Source organism: Astatotilapia calliptera, chromosome 9 (genome assembly GCF_964374335.1).
Source record: "Astatotilapia calliptera chromosome 9, fAstCal68.1, whole genome shotgun sequence".
NCBI classification, from domain to species: Eukaryota; Metazoa; Chordata; class Actinopteri; order Cichliformes; family Cichlidae; genus Astatotilapia; species Astatotilapia calliptera.
Window position 1 is genome coordinate 3,865,109 of NC_137430.1, and position 15,336 is coordinate 3,880,444.

The 15,336-nt window shown below is 42.5% G+C and overlaps 1 protein-coding gene across 1 annotated transcript in view; it reads left to right on the forward strand.

Annotated features, from left to right (window-relative positions):
- Positions 1 to 15,336, forward strand: part of LOC113029812 (uncharacterized) — a 67,726-nt gene that overhangs the window by 23,734 nt on the left and 28,656 nt on the right. Inside the window, exon 18 of the mRNA XM_026180828.2 lies at positions 8,894 to 8,947. Coding sequence (XP_026036613.1) covers positions 8,894 to 8,947 — 54 coding nt within the window. The remainder of the gene's footprint in view (positions 1 to 8,893; positions 8,948 to 15,336) is intronic.

Below are 15,336 nucleotides of genomic sequence, written 5' to 3' on the forward strand. Positions count from 1 at the left end.
CAAGCAGAATCATGACACAAGGTTGTCGACACTATCAAAGCATCTGACGGAGCTGCAACTTGCTAAGGGACATTACACCAAATACCAAAGTACATCTTTGAGCCTGTATGTTTAACTCTGACCTGATGTGTGTTAAAAAATGCAGAATAAATAAAAGACATTAAATTCATTCTGTAAATGGTTAAAGATGCATGCTATACAACCAGCCCACCCTGGAAATAGAGCAGTTCAAGGAAAATCATTCCAAGCCAAAAATTACCACAGAAACCTCTGACCGCTGTGTATGTTTGACTTGATCTCTTTTTCCTTCCTCCTCTTACCAAACTGGAATTTAAACAGAAATGTACAGAAAATTATTTTGGGTACACAATTGAGTCTTTCTCTAATATTTGTTGAGGTCTGATGAGAACATTTATTTTGGAGCACAACCACAGGTGAGATGGACAGAGCTTCCTTTCAGGTCTGACACAACAAGTCAGCTGAGCAAAGCAGCCTTTCTCCTGCCACAGGGAGGGACTCATGACCTCAGCACACAGGGGTTCATGTTGGACAATAAACTGCGGTCCAAGATTTCTATAGAGTGTTGTGGTCTACATTTGTTCAGGTGTCATGTTGGATAGCGCTGTCGTACTTCCGCACTGGTTTCCACCTGGTCTGGCCTCCTTCCCGTTCAGGTTTCCACCTGCCTTTGCAAATAGCAACCATGTAGCTCATATAAAGGATGACTGACACCCCTGATCAGTTTTAGGTGTACGTGCTTCTACCTTCAGAAATGTTAGTTTGCTTGCTGATGATAAAATGAAAAACCAAACAGAACATTGTAATGGGGACGTCTAATGGAAAAGCATGAAGCATCATTTAAAAAGATACACAGAGAACAACTGAACAGTCGTTACTGAATAAATAGTTAGCTCTTAGTCTGTAAAAGCCCCGTTCTAACAACTTCCACGCAGTTAACAAAAAGTGATGTATAGCAGTAAAAAAGCTCTCAGTGTGGTCACTGCCTGAGGTGGTCTCCCTCATCAGCTGTAAAGAATTTATTTTCACCGATCCGTGGAAGCCCCATTGAATGTTAATGATGCCTAACGTTAGATATACTGTAGAAGGCTTTAGGCTGCTACTGTGGCCTTTAATCACACTCATAAAGCTGCTATCTTTCAGCATCACACTTTCAAAGAGTTTAGGATTTGATGTTTCACACTCAAGTGAAGTCAGATAGAAATGATCAGCTCAGTGCTGGCAGTAGGTCTCTTATTACCAGATACCGAGTGTTCTACACCCAAAATTATAACATTTCAGATGCAGCTGTGTGAGGTTTTCATGTTACGAGAGATAAAGAGATAAAGATACTGTATGCCAATCAGTGCTGCCCTGTAATTACTAACTGTATAACTATTATCTGTTGGAAAACAGGGATGGGGAGATTTCAAATGGGGCTAGGCTGTCCATATACATTTGAAAACCCATTAATAATATTAGCAGAAGCATGTTCTCGGGACCAACGAAACCACAGGATCCTTTAAATGATGTTGCTTAAATGAGCCAACAAATGACAATCGTCTACTTACACAGATCAAAAGGAAGCCGGTAGCATTTAGGTTGGGTTTATTTTTAACTCTGTTTCTTGTAATTTGGAAGCGAGTTCAGAGACCTCTTAAGTACATGCATAAGTTCGAGTTTCCCTCTCCCTCAGGCTGACAGGCCCACAAATCATCAGTTGTTACCCACAAGTAACAGATGTATAGACCATGTCGGGGAGTAACGGAATACATGTACCGCCGTTACGTATTTAAAATACAAAATATGAGTAACTGTATTCGGTTACAGTTACCGTTTAAAAAGGTGGTATTTAGAATACAGTTACTTTGTTGAAATAAATGGATTACACTGCGGTACTTTCCTGTTTCATGTTGTGGTGGGTCAGGACTGTTTGGGTTTTGTTTGACAGCTACGTTCTGTTGTTCCAGGCGGCAGCGTTACGGTTGCCATGGTTACAGGGCGACGCTCTCTCTCTGCGTGTTTCCTGCATGAGAGAGCGCCTTTTTGTTGTTGTTGTTGTTGTTGTTGTGCTAAGCTAACAGGCAGAATGCTACAGGTATAGCTCTAAAGAATGTAGCATCATGGGCAGTGTAGTCCGTGTTGCAGGGAGAATGGACTGCCATACACGTTATGTGTCTGTGAGCGCGAGGAGGGAGAAAAAGGAAAAGTACGAGTTGTTATCAAGCAGAAACGGGAGCTGGAAGCATGTAAATATAATAATAACCACTTCAGCCAAGAAGAGTGCCTGATGAGCCCAGTTGTAAGTAAGCTGTCAAGACTCGACTGTACACCGTGTCCGTGTTTTCCTCTGAAACAATAAGTTCCTTTCAACGCCTCTCTCTGTCTCTCGCAAGAAAAGTTGACCCACACAACAAAGTAAAGCGATTTTTCGGCTACAAGCCCGACACGAACCCACCATATTAGCCAGAGGTCCCTTTACTACGGTTTGTAGCCGCTGACCTTCAGTAATAGTGATAAATCACAGTGCATGTGTTGGGAATCTGTAACGGAATACGTTACAGAATACATTTTGGGGCATGTATTTTGTAATCTGTAATGGAATACATTTTAAAAGTAACCTTCCCAACACTGTGTATAGAGCCACTTGAGGGTCCTTGGTTGAGAATGAAAATGGTCAGCTGGGCATTTGGGGCATTACACACATAAGAAAGCTGTAACAAAATGTTAGTTAATATGAGAATATGTAAAATCAACTGCTCTTTGTCTATAACAGGAAAATCAGAAATTTCATCCAAAATACTCTTTTATCATGATATAATTTTCTACTTTAGTCAAAATTAAAAACACAGATTGAAATATTTTGTACTTAAAAAAATGATTTGTGAAGCACAGATAGATACTTCTCATTAATATTTCCTCTTTTCGTCAGTTCAGTGGGTTTGTGAGTATCTGCGCTGCTTACAATAAAATCTATATTCTTCTATTTAAGGCTATATGGCTGACTATTACACATATGAATTCTTATTGCCATGTCCTGTTTGTATTTTGCATTGTATAATTTAACCCGTGTTATTTTTTAATGCCAGCAATTCCCAAAATGCATCACATCAAGGCGGTCATAAAGTTACTGTTTGGCAAGAGGAGGTGTGTGTGTGTGTACCTGTTTAGACATCTTTGCGGGGACCAAAAATTGGAAGTTTACTATACTTCTGGGGACCAAAATCTCGGTCCCCACTAGTGCAAAGGCATTTTTGAGACTTAAAATGTGGTTTTAGTGTCAGGGTTACAATTAAGTTATGGTTAGGTTTAGGGTAACAGTCAGGGTTAGGCATTCATTTTTGATGGTTAGGGTAAGCGGCTAGGGCATTATGTCAATGAGATGTCCCCACTAGGATAGCAACACCTGATGTGTGTGTGTGTGTGTGCGCACACACACATATATGTGTAAAATGTGGCTGTGAGGGACAGGAGCTTCAGTAACTACCTCAATTTTCAGAGGAAATCCACTTCAGAAGCCTAAAGAAAAGGCATCCCAACAGCATGTAGGGTACTTTTTTGTTTAGTTTTCCTAATCAAAAAAAGAGGTTACCAGGGGGCCCGAATGAAAAGCAGTGGGCTGACATGCAGTTAAAGGACTGACACTTATTTGCTATGACTAAATTTGGAATACTCTGTGATTATCCTCTCAAAGATGTATGTGTGTGTGTCCCTCCACCTACACACAGAGCAAAGCAGGCAGCAGCTCAGAGTGAAGCAAAAAATGTAACAAGAAGCAAGTTTTAGCTAAAGTATGAGAGCTACTTATCCAGCAACATCAAAGGCAGTGCTGCATGGAGTTGGCAGGAATACCTCATCCAAGCGGACAGAATGAGATAAGTGAAGCCTCGGCTGGGTTGGTGGCTTTTGGAGCATTTCTAATGACATTATCTCACAGACTGTCCAAGAAGTTTCTGCTTCAGTTTTGCTAAGTTTGCTGCACTACTTAGCACTAATAAACAAGTATCTGTGTTTGTGGGAAATAGCCGTGCAGCTTGCTAATCAGTGTTTACTTTACTACAGTCAGTTACCAAAGTCTGTAGGAAATAAACTACACTACCCCAGTGTGACTGAAAGAAGTCCTCACATGTTGCCACACAGTTAAATACCTCCTCAACGACACCGAACTGTTGCAACTCACACATTAAGCTGTTTAATGAGGTGATTAATTGTGGTAAATATGGGGAGTATGGGTGCTGTTTATTCATTTAAGGAAAATGAGATGCTTCCCTTATACAGAATATTTAGACTCCACCAACTTTGAGAATATGCAAGTGGAAATGCTTTCTGGAATAAAGTAGCCACTAATCATTCATCCCAACTCTTGGGTTTTTTCAGTTTGTAGCTACACAGCTGATGAACTGTTATCTTAGCTAACCTACTGGTATCTGGCCATACAAGTAGTTTTAGCTTTGTTATTGGTCCAGATTTGAAAATTCCTGTACTTTTAGAGATTGTCAGTACAGTTTCATATACACTCTGCTACCTTACAACTACAGTTGCCTTTTAGTGTAAGACGTATGATTGGGAAAGCCAACAAGCAATGAGCTGCACCTGGTGATGCTGCTCGTTGTTGAATTCTCTCCAGTACAACGACGGGTGGTTGAGGGTTTGGAGAAAGATCCAGATAGCTCTAAATCTGTTATTACTACTGTATGCATCAGCAGGGGAACATCTGATACAACATGAAAGGCTTCCCAAGAGCATCATGGGGGATCCCGGAGCATTCCCGGGATATGCAATCATACCAGCATTTTCTGGTTATGCTGCATGGTCTCCATTCAGTTGGATGTGCTCAGGAAATCACTAAAGGGAAGTCAGGAGGAATCCTTATCAGATAAAATTACTTCAACTGGAACCTTTTAACAGAAAGGATCAGTAGTTGACCCTCCAGGTAAACTGTTTCTAGCTGCTCCTCCCAGGCCTTCCTAGTGGATTTCAGAAGGAGTTTCAGGCCAGAATGCCTGTAATCTGGTTATGCTCCGTACTTTGAAGCAGTACCAAGGTGCTGGTCAGATGCTCAAACTGCTCACGATCATTGGTTATGTTTGACATGCAGATCAGCTGGCCAATCAAGACTTAAATCTGCTTTTTCAGTCACATCTTTCCCTCATTCATTCACCAGCTCTTGTTGTTGCTTGAAGTACATCACCACTACGTTTTGGGCTTCTACCCACCCCCAGCCCTCAGTGATCCTCTCCTATAAAAAGATGTGGTCAGACACAGCGTGTTCTTACATTCTTGTGCTTGCTGCCTTTATCTCTTACAGACTTTTTCTTTCAAATCTACAAATATTATGTGTCTAAGTTCGGTTTAGCTCAGAGATATCAACTTGTCACTGGCTCTTCAGTCTTTAACAGCGGGAGGCAGGGTGAAGTGCTGGATTAGTGTGCTTACATAAAAGGACCGTGTCAGGCCAGCTTCTGTGTGTTGTCTATTTTCTCTTGTTCTAGACACCCAGAGATTTATGTCATCTTGTCATTTATTGGGCTGTGGTGGGCGTCTTGGCTGTGTAATTATGAGGTCTGCTGCTCTTATGGGTTTATGTGCGTAGTGCGGCGAGACACTTCAAAAGAAAACAGATGCAACAGAGAGCTAATTCAGTTGTTTCCTCACTGCCAACTTTCATAACCGTGCACTCAAAATATACTGTATCTTAGGGACCCGGTAACCTCTGTGTTCAGCACAGAGCTCGAACACGAGAGAAATGTTTCACACCTCAAACTGTCATACTTGAAGCCCCGCAGAGTACCCAGGTCTGAAGTTAGGCGCTGCTGAGCTGAGGTTAACAAGAAGGCCTGGCTTAATATGTCAGCGAACATTACCGCACAGGACTTTCTTTGTAACTGGAAAAGGAAAAGATATTTTAGGACCAAACAAGCAATTAGGTGCTATGTGAGAAGGTTGAATAAAGGTTGCATAAATATGATGGAATATAGCAAAACATCCTCGAAATGATTTTTAGGCGCCTGTGCAGCTCTTTGTAGAAATAAATGTAATTTATTTAATTAGATTAGATGGTCAGCTGGTTACTAAGGTAATACAACTGTCCTTTAAAGGTCTGTATAAAAAAGATAGATATTTGTTAGCTGTTTCAGCTAAGAGCTACGGTGAATGCTGTACAGTAAATTATTTCCACTGTTGTTAACATGCTGCTGTTGTCACACATCTGTTGACTCTACAAAACCTCTCAGTGTCCTTTGTGGATCAGGCTGACCGCACAAGCACTTCTGAAATGCTCTGATTCAGTCGTCTGGCTATATCACTTTGGCTCTTGTCCAAATGACTTTGGTTTTTACACCTGCCCGTTTCTTCTGAGCCGACCCCTCAGCTAATATATCCCAGACTTTGAAACGGGCCCTCGTTACAAAATGCTCAGAAGGTTTTGGCTTATCGGTATAAATATTCGAAGATGTTATAATTTATTTCCAAGAGCAAGAATCTAATCTGACAACTGAGGCTGCTCCGGGGATGCTAATGCTATTGTTAGCTTCATTTACGATTTTAGTTGGTCATCTATTATTAAGTGCGAGCGCTGCAGTTTACTGTCAGGCTCACTTTAAGTGCTCACCCTTCTTTCACTGTTCGGATGATGCAGACACATTGTTTTCTTCATCTGCAGCAGACAGCTGACATCAAATCCTTTTTCTTTATAGCTAACGTATTATTGAAAAGGTCACTCATGCTTCAGTTTGCTCTTGGGTTTGTTGCAGTTTTTCCAAGCATTGCACAGTCTGGCCTTGGGGTGAATTTACTGGAACATCCACTCCTGAGAAGACTGGCAGCTGTCAAGAATGTTTGCCACGTTCTCGCTGTCGAATGATGGAAATCAAACTGTTGGGAAATGGACTTATATCCCCACGCAGACGGACGTGCAGCCACAGTAACATCTTGTCTTTCCTCTGTGGTATGCCTGAATTCTCCCCATGTTCTCATCCCAACATGCAACATACCGACGCTATGTGACAAATCGTCGATATGATCCGAGGCATGAGAGCGTATTAGAAGGGATCTATAAATGTAAGGTTAGGGTTAGGGCTGTAATAGAAAGCTGCTAAGTGAATAACGGGAAGCGCTTCAATTAAGAATCCGGAGCGTCTCGTAATGTGGAAGGGCACCTTTCGCGTTACTGTGACACGTCTCGGGCCGTGACGAATCGTCAGTATGGGGTTTTGTTTTGTATACTGCAAACAGCAAAACTTGTGCTTTTATAAAGGTGGTCCTCCTCGCTGATTTGATCTGGTTAGAGACACCTGGCTGCTTCTTCATTTCTATAATGTACTTAGTTTTTCACACAGCGCTTCCACATTGTGGTCTAATTTTTGGCAGAGAAAAAAATGACATGGAGTAATATGTCATACTTTGTAGTTCTTCTGAGGTTGTACCTGCCAAGTGCCAGGTTACTTTTTCTTATTATGTTGTGACAAGTTTAAAGAAGGGTGCTTTGTTATTTAACATGACTGGAGGTGCATATTTTTCAAACTCACATAGTTGGTGCCAATCATTTTCTCTTTTTGTTTATCCTTTGCTGTTTAAGATTTTTTTCTATCAAGTGAAACCTAAAAAAAATCTTTAGCAAAACTTACTTTGTGAACAAAAGGTGCTGCAGATGCACAACAGGAAATCCACAGAGGAAAGAAACAAAACCACGAGCCCAGGATACAAAGAAGAAAAAGTCACACTGACAGAAACAGTGGAACAAAAGAGAACAACTACCATCGAAATACAGTTTATGTTTCTGCATACTGTCCTGTATTAGAGCACCAATCCACTGCTGGAGCCCTCCCCAACACATGCACTGGTCTCACACAGTAAACACACAGTGTGCACACTTGTATAAAAGTGTTTATTTGTAACCAATTTCAAAAGAAGAAGGCCTACAGTAAGATCTTTGTGTGTAGATGAACAAAACACATTGTGCAGGAAAAAAGAGAATATGTATGAGAAAGAGGAAACCATCAGTTTTTAATATGATGTTCACTGGATTCAAGTAACATCAAAGCACTCAAACACACTCATAACATCGAACCAAAGGCTGAAGAAAAGCTTTTAGTATATTTGGGTTTCATAATCTTTTTTTTGCTCTTTTAAAAATCTGAAAAATTCTTTTCTCATACATTTCCTCAGCAGGCAAAGCAGCTTCAAATCTTCACAAATGACTGGCCTGCAGCACCAGAATACATTTTACAGCTTGTTTCGCATGTTCATTGCCGTTGCCAGTGTATTAGAGCGGTCCACGCTGGAACCAGTTCACATACCACACAGTCAACAAACACGGTATAGAGTGGTCTCGGAGGACTTTGCTGTCTTGCAGATGGCTAAAACTTTATATGCACGTTGTGTTGTGGTTTACAAATGTGTTTGTTTGTTGCCTTATATTTTTGTTTTAACAAGAAGTGGGCTCAGTGCGAGATCTCACCACAGGACACGCTGCACAAGTGCGTCAATACAGAGCCGCTACCACGACATAACAATTCCCAGCAGTTCTCTCACACTCAAGTGGCACAGATACATATAATTTCTCTTTGTGGAGCTTACAAATACAAAAGCAGATACTTTTATGAAGATGCAAGCTAGACAGACATCTTTCATGACTGGTTGCTCTTCTTAAATGGGGATTCCACAGATTCTACACGTCAACGTTATTTTTCCAGGTGCTATGAAGTCCTGATGTTTAGGTGAAACAGTATATCTCCTGTGTTTGCAGGCTGGAAGCGCTGGAATACATTATTTTTGCTTAGGCTACAAGTTTGATGCATTTTTTGTCAGGACTGTAGACTTCAGGATGAGGCGGTATCCAGTTAATGTCTGGATACTTCCAAGCTGGAAGGTACTGACATGTCTGTTGTGTCCACAGGGAGAGAAGGGTGATACTGGGCCAACTGGTGCTGCTGGAGCTCAAGGTGCCCCGGTGAGTTGATAATGATTTCATGCATTAATATGTATTTGTACATAAACAGTTAACTCAGTGCTGTTGTTGATTTTAAACTGACACGTAAAGTTTTGAAGGAAAGTGCAATCAGGACATTAATACCAGAGCTGAAATTAATTGCAGCCTTTTAAACGCTGCTAGTAAACACACACACACACACACACACACACACACACACACACACACACACACACACACACACACACACACACCAGGAAACAGGAGATGGTAAAAGCTGTTTTAAAGCTCTGTGCTTGAACAGGGAGCAGTCAGGTTACTCATCTATTTTACGGGGGCAGTCACTTCATTGTGGAAGTCACTTTCTCCCAATAAAAAGTCTTTTATCTATTTACCGAACAGATTTACTGCATCTCATTGATTAATGTTGAATATATTTCTCATCGAGCAGTCCATCCTGGATACAAACTCTTGTGTAAAAGAATCAGTTAAACTCAACAGAATCGATCATTTTTTACAACAAATTGAAGGTTAGATTTGACGCAGCTTCAGAAAATACCTTGAGCTTCACTCACAAACTGAGTCAGAAAAGTGTTCCAGCATTATATATATATACATATATATATATATATGTATATATATATATATTAGGGGTGCAACGATACACAAAATTCACGGTTCGGTTTGATACTTTGGTGTCACGGTGCAACTACTTTTCCGAGAATACCTGCTTCTTTTGTGGTTCGGACTCCTGACATTTCTTTGGAGGTGGAGGAACATCACAGTAATTGCTTAAAGGAGCTTCTTCGACATCTTTAAGAGTTTTAAACAAATGTCTGTCCTCCTCCAGAAAATCTTATGTACGCAAACACGCGTTGCAACTTCTTATCTTGTGCGCGTTTTTTATTTTGACAGCGAATGCGCACCTGCGGACCACTTATGTGCAGCCCTGGTTATTTAGCTCGTCATATTGCAGCCACAGAAATTCTTTTGTCCATGAAACCATAAAGCTGCACTTTCTTTTTGCCTTATAGTCTGATTTGTCATAACTTTTCCGTTTTGCGGTAAGCTTTTCTTTGGCTGTCACTTCTTCACCCTGACCTGTCTTATTTGGCTCAGCAGAACTGAAATATATATCCTGCTGCTTTTACACTTGCACTCACATAAAGCTCAGCGATTCTCTGCGCGATCAACCTCTCACATGTTTAAGCTGCGGGAGATTTCACTTGTCATGTTTGCATAGTAAGCTAACGATTGATAAGACGATGTCAGAGGAATTGGTGCACAAATTATCATCACTCACAGATCAGTGCTGTCGCTCTCTATACACAGTTCGCACGATTGCAAAGTGAAAGCAAAAAAACAAGCGCAAATTCAAACGCGATTTCAATATGTCATATATAGACAGTGGCTCACCGATGCCAATGACATAATTACCCAGCTACATTTCCAAAAGAATGCAAAAGCATTGACATATATTTGCATTGCGAGCCCTGTATCTGATTGAGGAATCACTCATCTTTGGAAAAGAGAGTTTATTACAGAGAAATGTCTCTTTCCAAAATAAAAGCTATACTATACGCTTCTTCTGGGCTATATTCTCAGCAGCATATTAAACAGCTGTCTAAATGACTCGGGTAAAGTTAGTAGCATGCTTGTTGTTTTTGTCTGCTTCCACTTGTCTTTGCACTAGGATGATGTCGCCGTAAATGTGCAGTCATATTCGTTGTGTTCCCACTAGTGCTTTCAGGTTAATCTCGTTGAAATGACTTTAACGCCACAACACGCAAATCTCCGTTAACGAGCTACCGCCGATCGCCCTGTGCATGGGGCTGGACGGCGTCAACACGTTAACGAGCTAACTGCGCTAACGCACTAGCTCCCACCCATGTAATTGAGCATTGCGTGGCACATCCAACATACTGTTTTACTTTAGTCCATGACGCGCTTACCTTCAGGGTCATACGTCACATGAAAACCAAAATAGTTCCAAAGGCCAGATCTGAATGAGGGTGGGGGAGGTTCAATTTGCCATGTTGCAACGAGCTTAGCTTCTGTCTCGCTAGCTTGCCCTGCGCTCAGTGAATCTGCGTTCGACTACTCCGCCTAGGCTGCACTGTCGAGCGCAGATCCACTGAGCGCTCAAAACAGACAGCATCGTCAGAAGGAAAGTTGATAAAATAAATAAAACATTTTGTATTGTCCGATACATATGCGTACCGAACCGAAAGCACTGTATCGAACGGTTCAATATTGATACGAGTATCGTTGCACCCCTAGTAAATAGATATAGGAATATAAACAATTACGCAGAAAAAAAGTGCACAAGTTATAAGCAACACTGCTTGGTTGTAATAGCAGAGTGGAGAGGGAAGGAATGAAACTTTTGACTCCACTGGAAGCGAAGTTAAACAAAGCATATCAAAAATTATGAAACAATCGGTGGGAAAATGGGTAAAGGATAAATTATTACACAGGTGGCCAGCTCCTACAAACTATTCATGTCAAAGCATAGTGAAGGAACAAAACAGACTTTACTCCTATGATGCAACCTTTAAAGCGTCACATAAAAGCAGACTGCACATTTAGGCATGTTCACTGGTGCCACTTGCCAACACTGCATCTGCAGCAGGATGACCACACAACACGGCCACAAGCATGGTCACCAAACAGACTTGCACATGCATCCCTGTAAATTCTGCAGCTGTAATACTCAACTTTTGCATTTCCAAAGACCTCTGTTAAAATGTCTATGCTTGACTGGGAATGGCTAGTGGTTTCATTGAGTAGTCTTTAACATGTTCACTTGGCAGATCAGTCAGGGACACAAATAACCTTTGGGGTTGTGTAAGGTCTGGTGTCTGGTGTAAAATTATTTTTTTTAATTCACTTCTTTTTGTAGACTGGCAGGGCCATCAAGTTTGCAGTGGACCACGTGTTTGCCTCCTCCCAGCGGGGCACTGTATCGAACGGTTCAATATCGATACGAGTATCGTTGCACCCCTAACATATATATATAACACCCAGCACGCCCCTGCGGGCGGTTTATCCTTCAAGCTCGGGTCCTCTACCAGAGGCCTGGGAGCTTGAGGGTCCTGCGCAGTATCTTAGCTGTTCCCAGGACTGCGCTCTTCTGGACAGAGATCTCCGATGTTATTCCCGTGATCTGCTGGAGCCACTCGCCTAGCTTGGGAGTCACCGCACCTAGTGCTCCGATTACCACGGGGACCACCATTACCTTCACCCTCCACATCCTCTCGAGCTCTTCTCTGAGCCCTTGGTATTTCTCCAGCTTCTCGTGTTCCTTCTTCCTGATATTGCTGTCATTCGGAACCGCTACATCAATCACTACGGCCGTCTTCTTCTGTTTGTCTACCACCACTATGTCCGGTTGGTTAGCCACCACCATTTTGTCCGTCTGTATCTGGAAGTCCCACAGGATCTTAGCTCGGTCATTCTCCACCACCCTTGGGGGCATCTCCCATTTTGACCTAGGGACTTCCAGGTTATACTCGGCACAGATGTTCCTGTACACTATGCCGGCCACTTGGTTGTGGCGTTCCATGTATGCCTTGCCTGCTAGCATCTTGCACCCTGCTGTTATGTGCTGGATTGTCTCTGGGGCATCTTTACACAGCCTGCACCTGGGGTCTTGCCTGGTGTGATAGACCCCAGCCTCTATGGATCTTGTACTCAGAGCTTGTTCTTGTGCTGCCATGATTAGTGCCTCTGTGCTGTCTTTCAGTCCAGCTTTGTCCAGCCACTGGTAGGATTTCTGGATATCAGCCACCTCCTCTATCTGCCGGTGGTACATACCGTGCAGGGGCCTGTCCTTCCATGATGGTTCCTCGTCTCCCTCCTCTTTCTTGGGTTTCTGCTGCCTGAGGTATTCACTGAGCACTCGGTCAGTTGGGGCCATCTTCCCAATGTATTCTTGGATGTTCGTTGTCTCATCCTGGACTGTGGTGCTGACACTCACCAGTCCCCGGCCCCCTTCCTTCCGCTTAGCGTACAGCCTCAGGGTGCTGGACTTGGGGTGAAACCCTCCATGCATGGTCAGGAGCTTTCTTGTCTTTATGTCAGTGGCTTCTATCTCCTCCTTTGGCCAGCCTATTACCCCAGCAGGGTACCTGATCACGGGCAGGGCGTACGTGTTGATGGCCCGGATCTTGTTCTTACCATTCAGCTGACTCCTCAGGACTTGCCTGACCCTCTGCAGGTACTTGGTGGTTGCAGCCTTTCTAGCGGCCTCTTCATGGTTTCCATTTGCCTGCGGGATCCCCAGGTACTTGTAACTGTCCTCTATGTCTGCAATGTTGCCTTCTGGTAGTTCAATCCCCTCAGTTCTGACTACCTTCCCTCTCTTTGTTACCATCCGACTACACTTCTCCAGTCCGAACGACATTCCAATGTCATTGCTGTATAGCCTGGTAGTGTGGATCAGTGAATCGATGTCTCGTTCACTCTTGGCATACAGCTTGATGTCATCCATGTACAGGAGGTGGCTGACAACTGCTCCGTTCCGTAGTCGGTATCCGTAGCCAGTCTTGTTAATGATCTCACTGAGGGGGTTCAGGCCTATGCAGAACAGCAGTGGGGACAGAGTATCTCCTTGGTAGATCCCGCACTTGATGGTGACTTGTGCTATGGGCTTGGAGTTGGCCTCTAGTGTTGTACGCCACATCCCCATTGAGTTCCTGATGAAGGCTCTTAGGGTCCCATTGATCTTGTACAATTCTAGGCATTCCAGTATCCAGCTGTGGGGCATTGAGCCATAGGCCTTCTCTTAATCAATCCAGGCAGTGCCGGCGTACATCGCCCTTTGAGCTTTTTTCTTTAATCGTTTTTTTTCTACTTGCTCAAATCCATGTATTAAATATAAATTCCAGCTCCACAACAGCGAAACACCAGAATGAGCCCTTTTTATTTTCATTTTAGAGCCAACAGAAACACACATACAAACAATCTTACTGCCATTTTATGGACTTTAGTGACTGTATTGCAGAGTTAGGTGTAATGGATTACCATGTAGTACTAATTTACAAATTGGGCGTGTTTGTAGCTTGAATATACTTTTATATGAGGCAGTGAGGCAGACAGAAATACACTCGGGTTTATTTATATGGGAAGTTTACAAGTTTACTTGAAAACAATCTCAGGCTGCTGTAACATCCTGTAGCTCCTCATGTTTGCACTTCTACATCCTACGTCTGTAAATGTAAATGAGTGGTAAAACTCATCACTGCCATACCCCACAACCACACACACTTCCACTTTTTAACAGGACACATATACACACAAAGTGTGAAGCTAGTTTTTCCACAGCTGCACGTGCTGATATCCAGACACCAAGTAGCATTTTGCTGATGCATTGCTTGCAAAAAAGTCTATTGCAGTGGATACCCACATTTACAAGTGAGCGCACACTGCAGGCAGTATCGCGTGCTGAACAGCTCCCCACTGCTTCCCAAAGCCAAACCCTCTCTTTCCGATCAAGCTGGTTTACACATGCAAGGCTGGTGAATGTAGGTTTTATTATTGTAAGTAGTTTTACCATGCTGTGTTGTCCCAGTAGTTATGGCCTTGTAACAGAGGTCCTGCACAGAACTGTCTCCATGTCCATGTTAAGCTGTCTGATTACCACACAGTCCTAGCTATAGACACATAAGATCTTTAGTGATGACAGCTGGGCTCAAGGTGATTTTCTTTAGTCTTCTTTGGCTGAATAAATAGGATTGTTTGTGAGTTATAGGATGCTTTCATTAAAATCTATTGGAACTTTGCTAAAAACTCTTTATTAGACATGCAAAGCTTCTCTGAGCTTCTGTGTGGTCAGAATGTGAAGCCATGTGAAGTCAAAAGCAAAGTAATTTGTCACATGCTTAAATGAATCTGGCTCCTAATAAGAAATAGTTCTGCTAACCAACCATCAGGTCAACAGTTAAAGAGTAACGTGCTTCACTCTCCTCCTCCTGATTCACCAAACTCATCCTCCCAGTTTGGTGACCTGACCGTCGGTGTTACTCAGCTCCTCTACCCCAGAATCCAGCTTTAGGTCCTTTTCTAGATGCCAACGTCTGTTCTAAAATGATATTCATTCATTTTATTCATATATTTACAGAGCGATATGCAAGTACAGGCAGTACTGTTGTACCCAGTGTTTGACCTTTAATCAAAGGAAGACCTGTCAAGTACAAAAACATGAATGTCTCCATCATAAAGGTTCATCTGAAACAGAACTTGGTACAACACTGAAATCGATGCTATCCTTGAGGAAACGAGTGCGATACCATGCTGCAAGTTAGGCGTGATTCTCCAACACGTCTCTATGTGGTATCGGCTTGTTTTTCCTGTTCCAGCTGTGAGATTAGAGCTGTGGTTACTAACATATGAATCTAATCTCTGTGCAC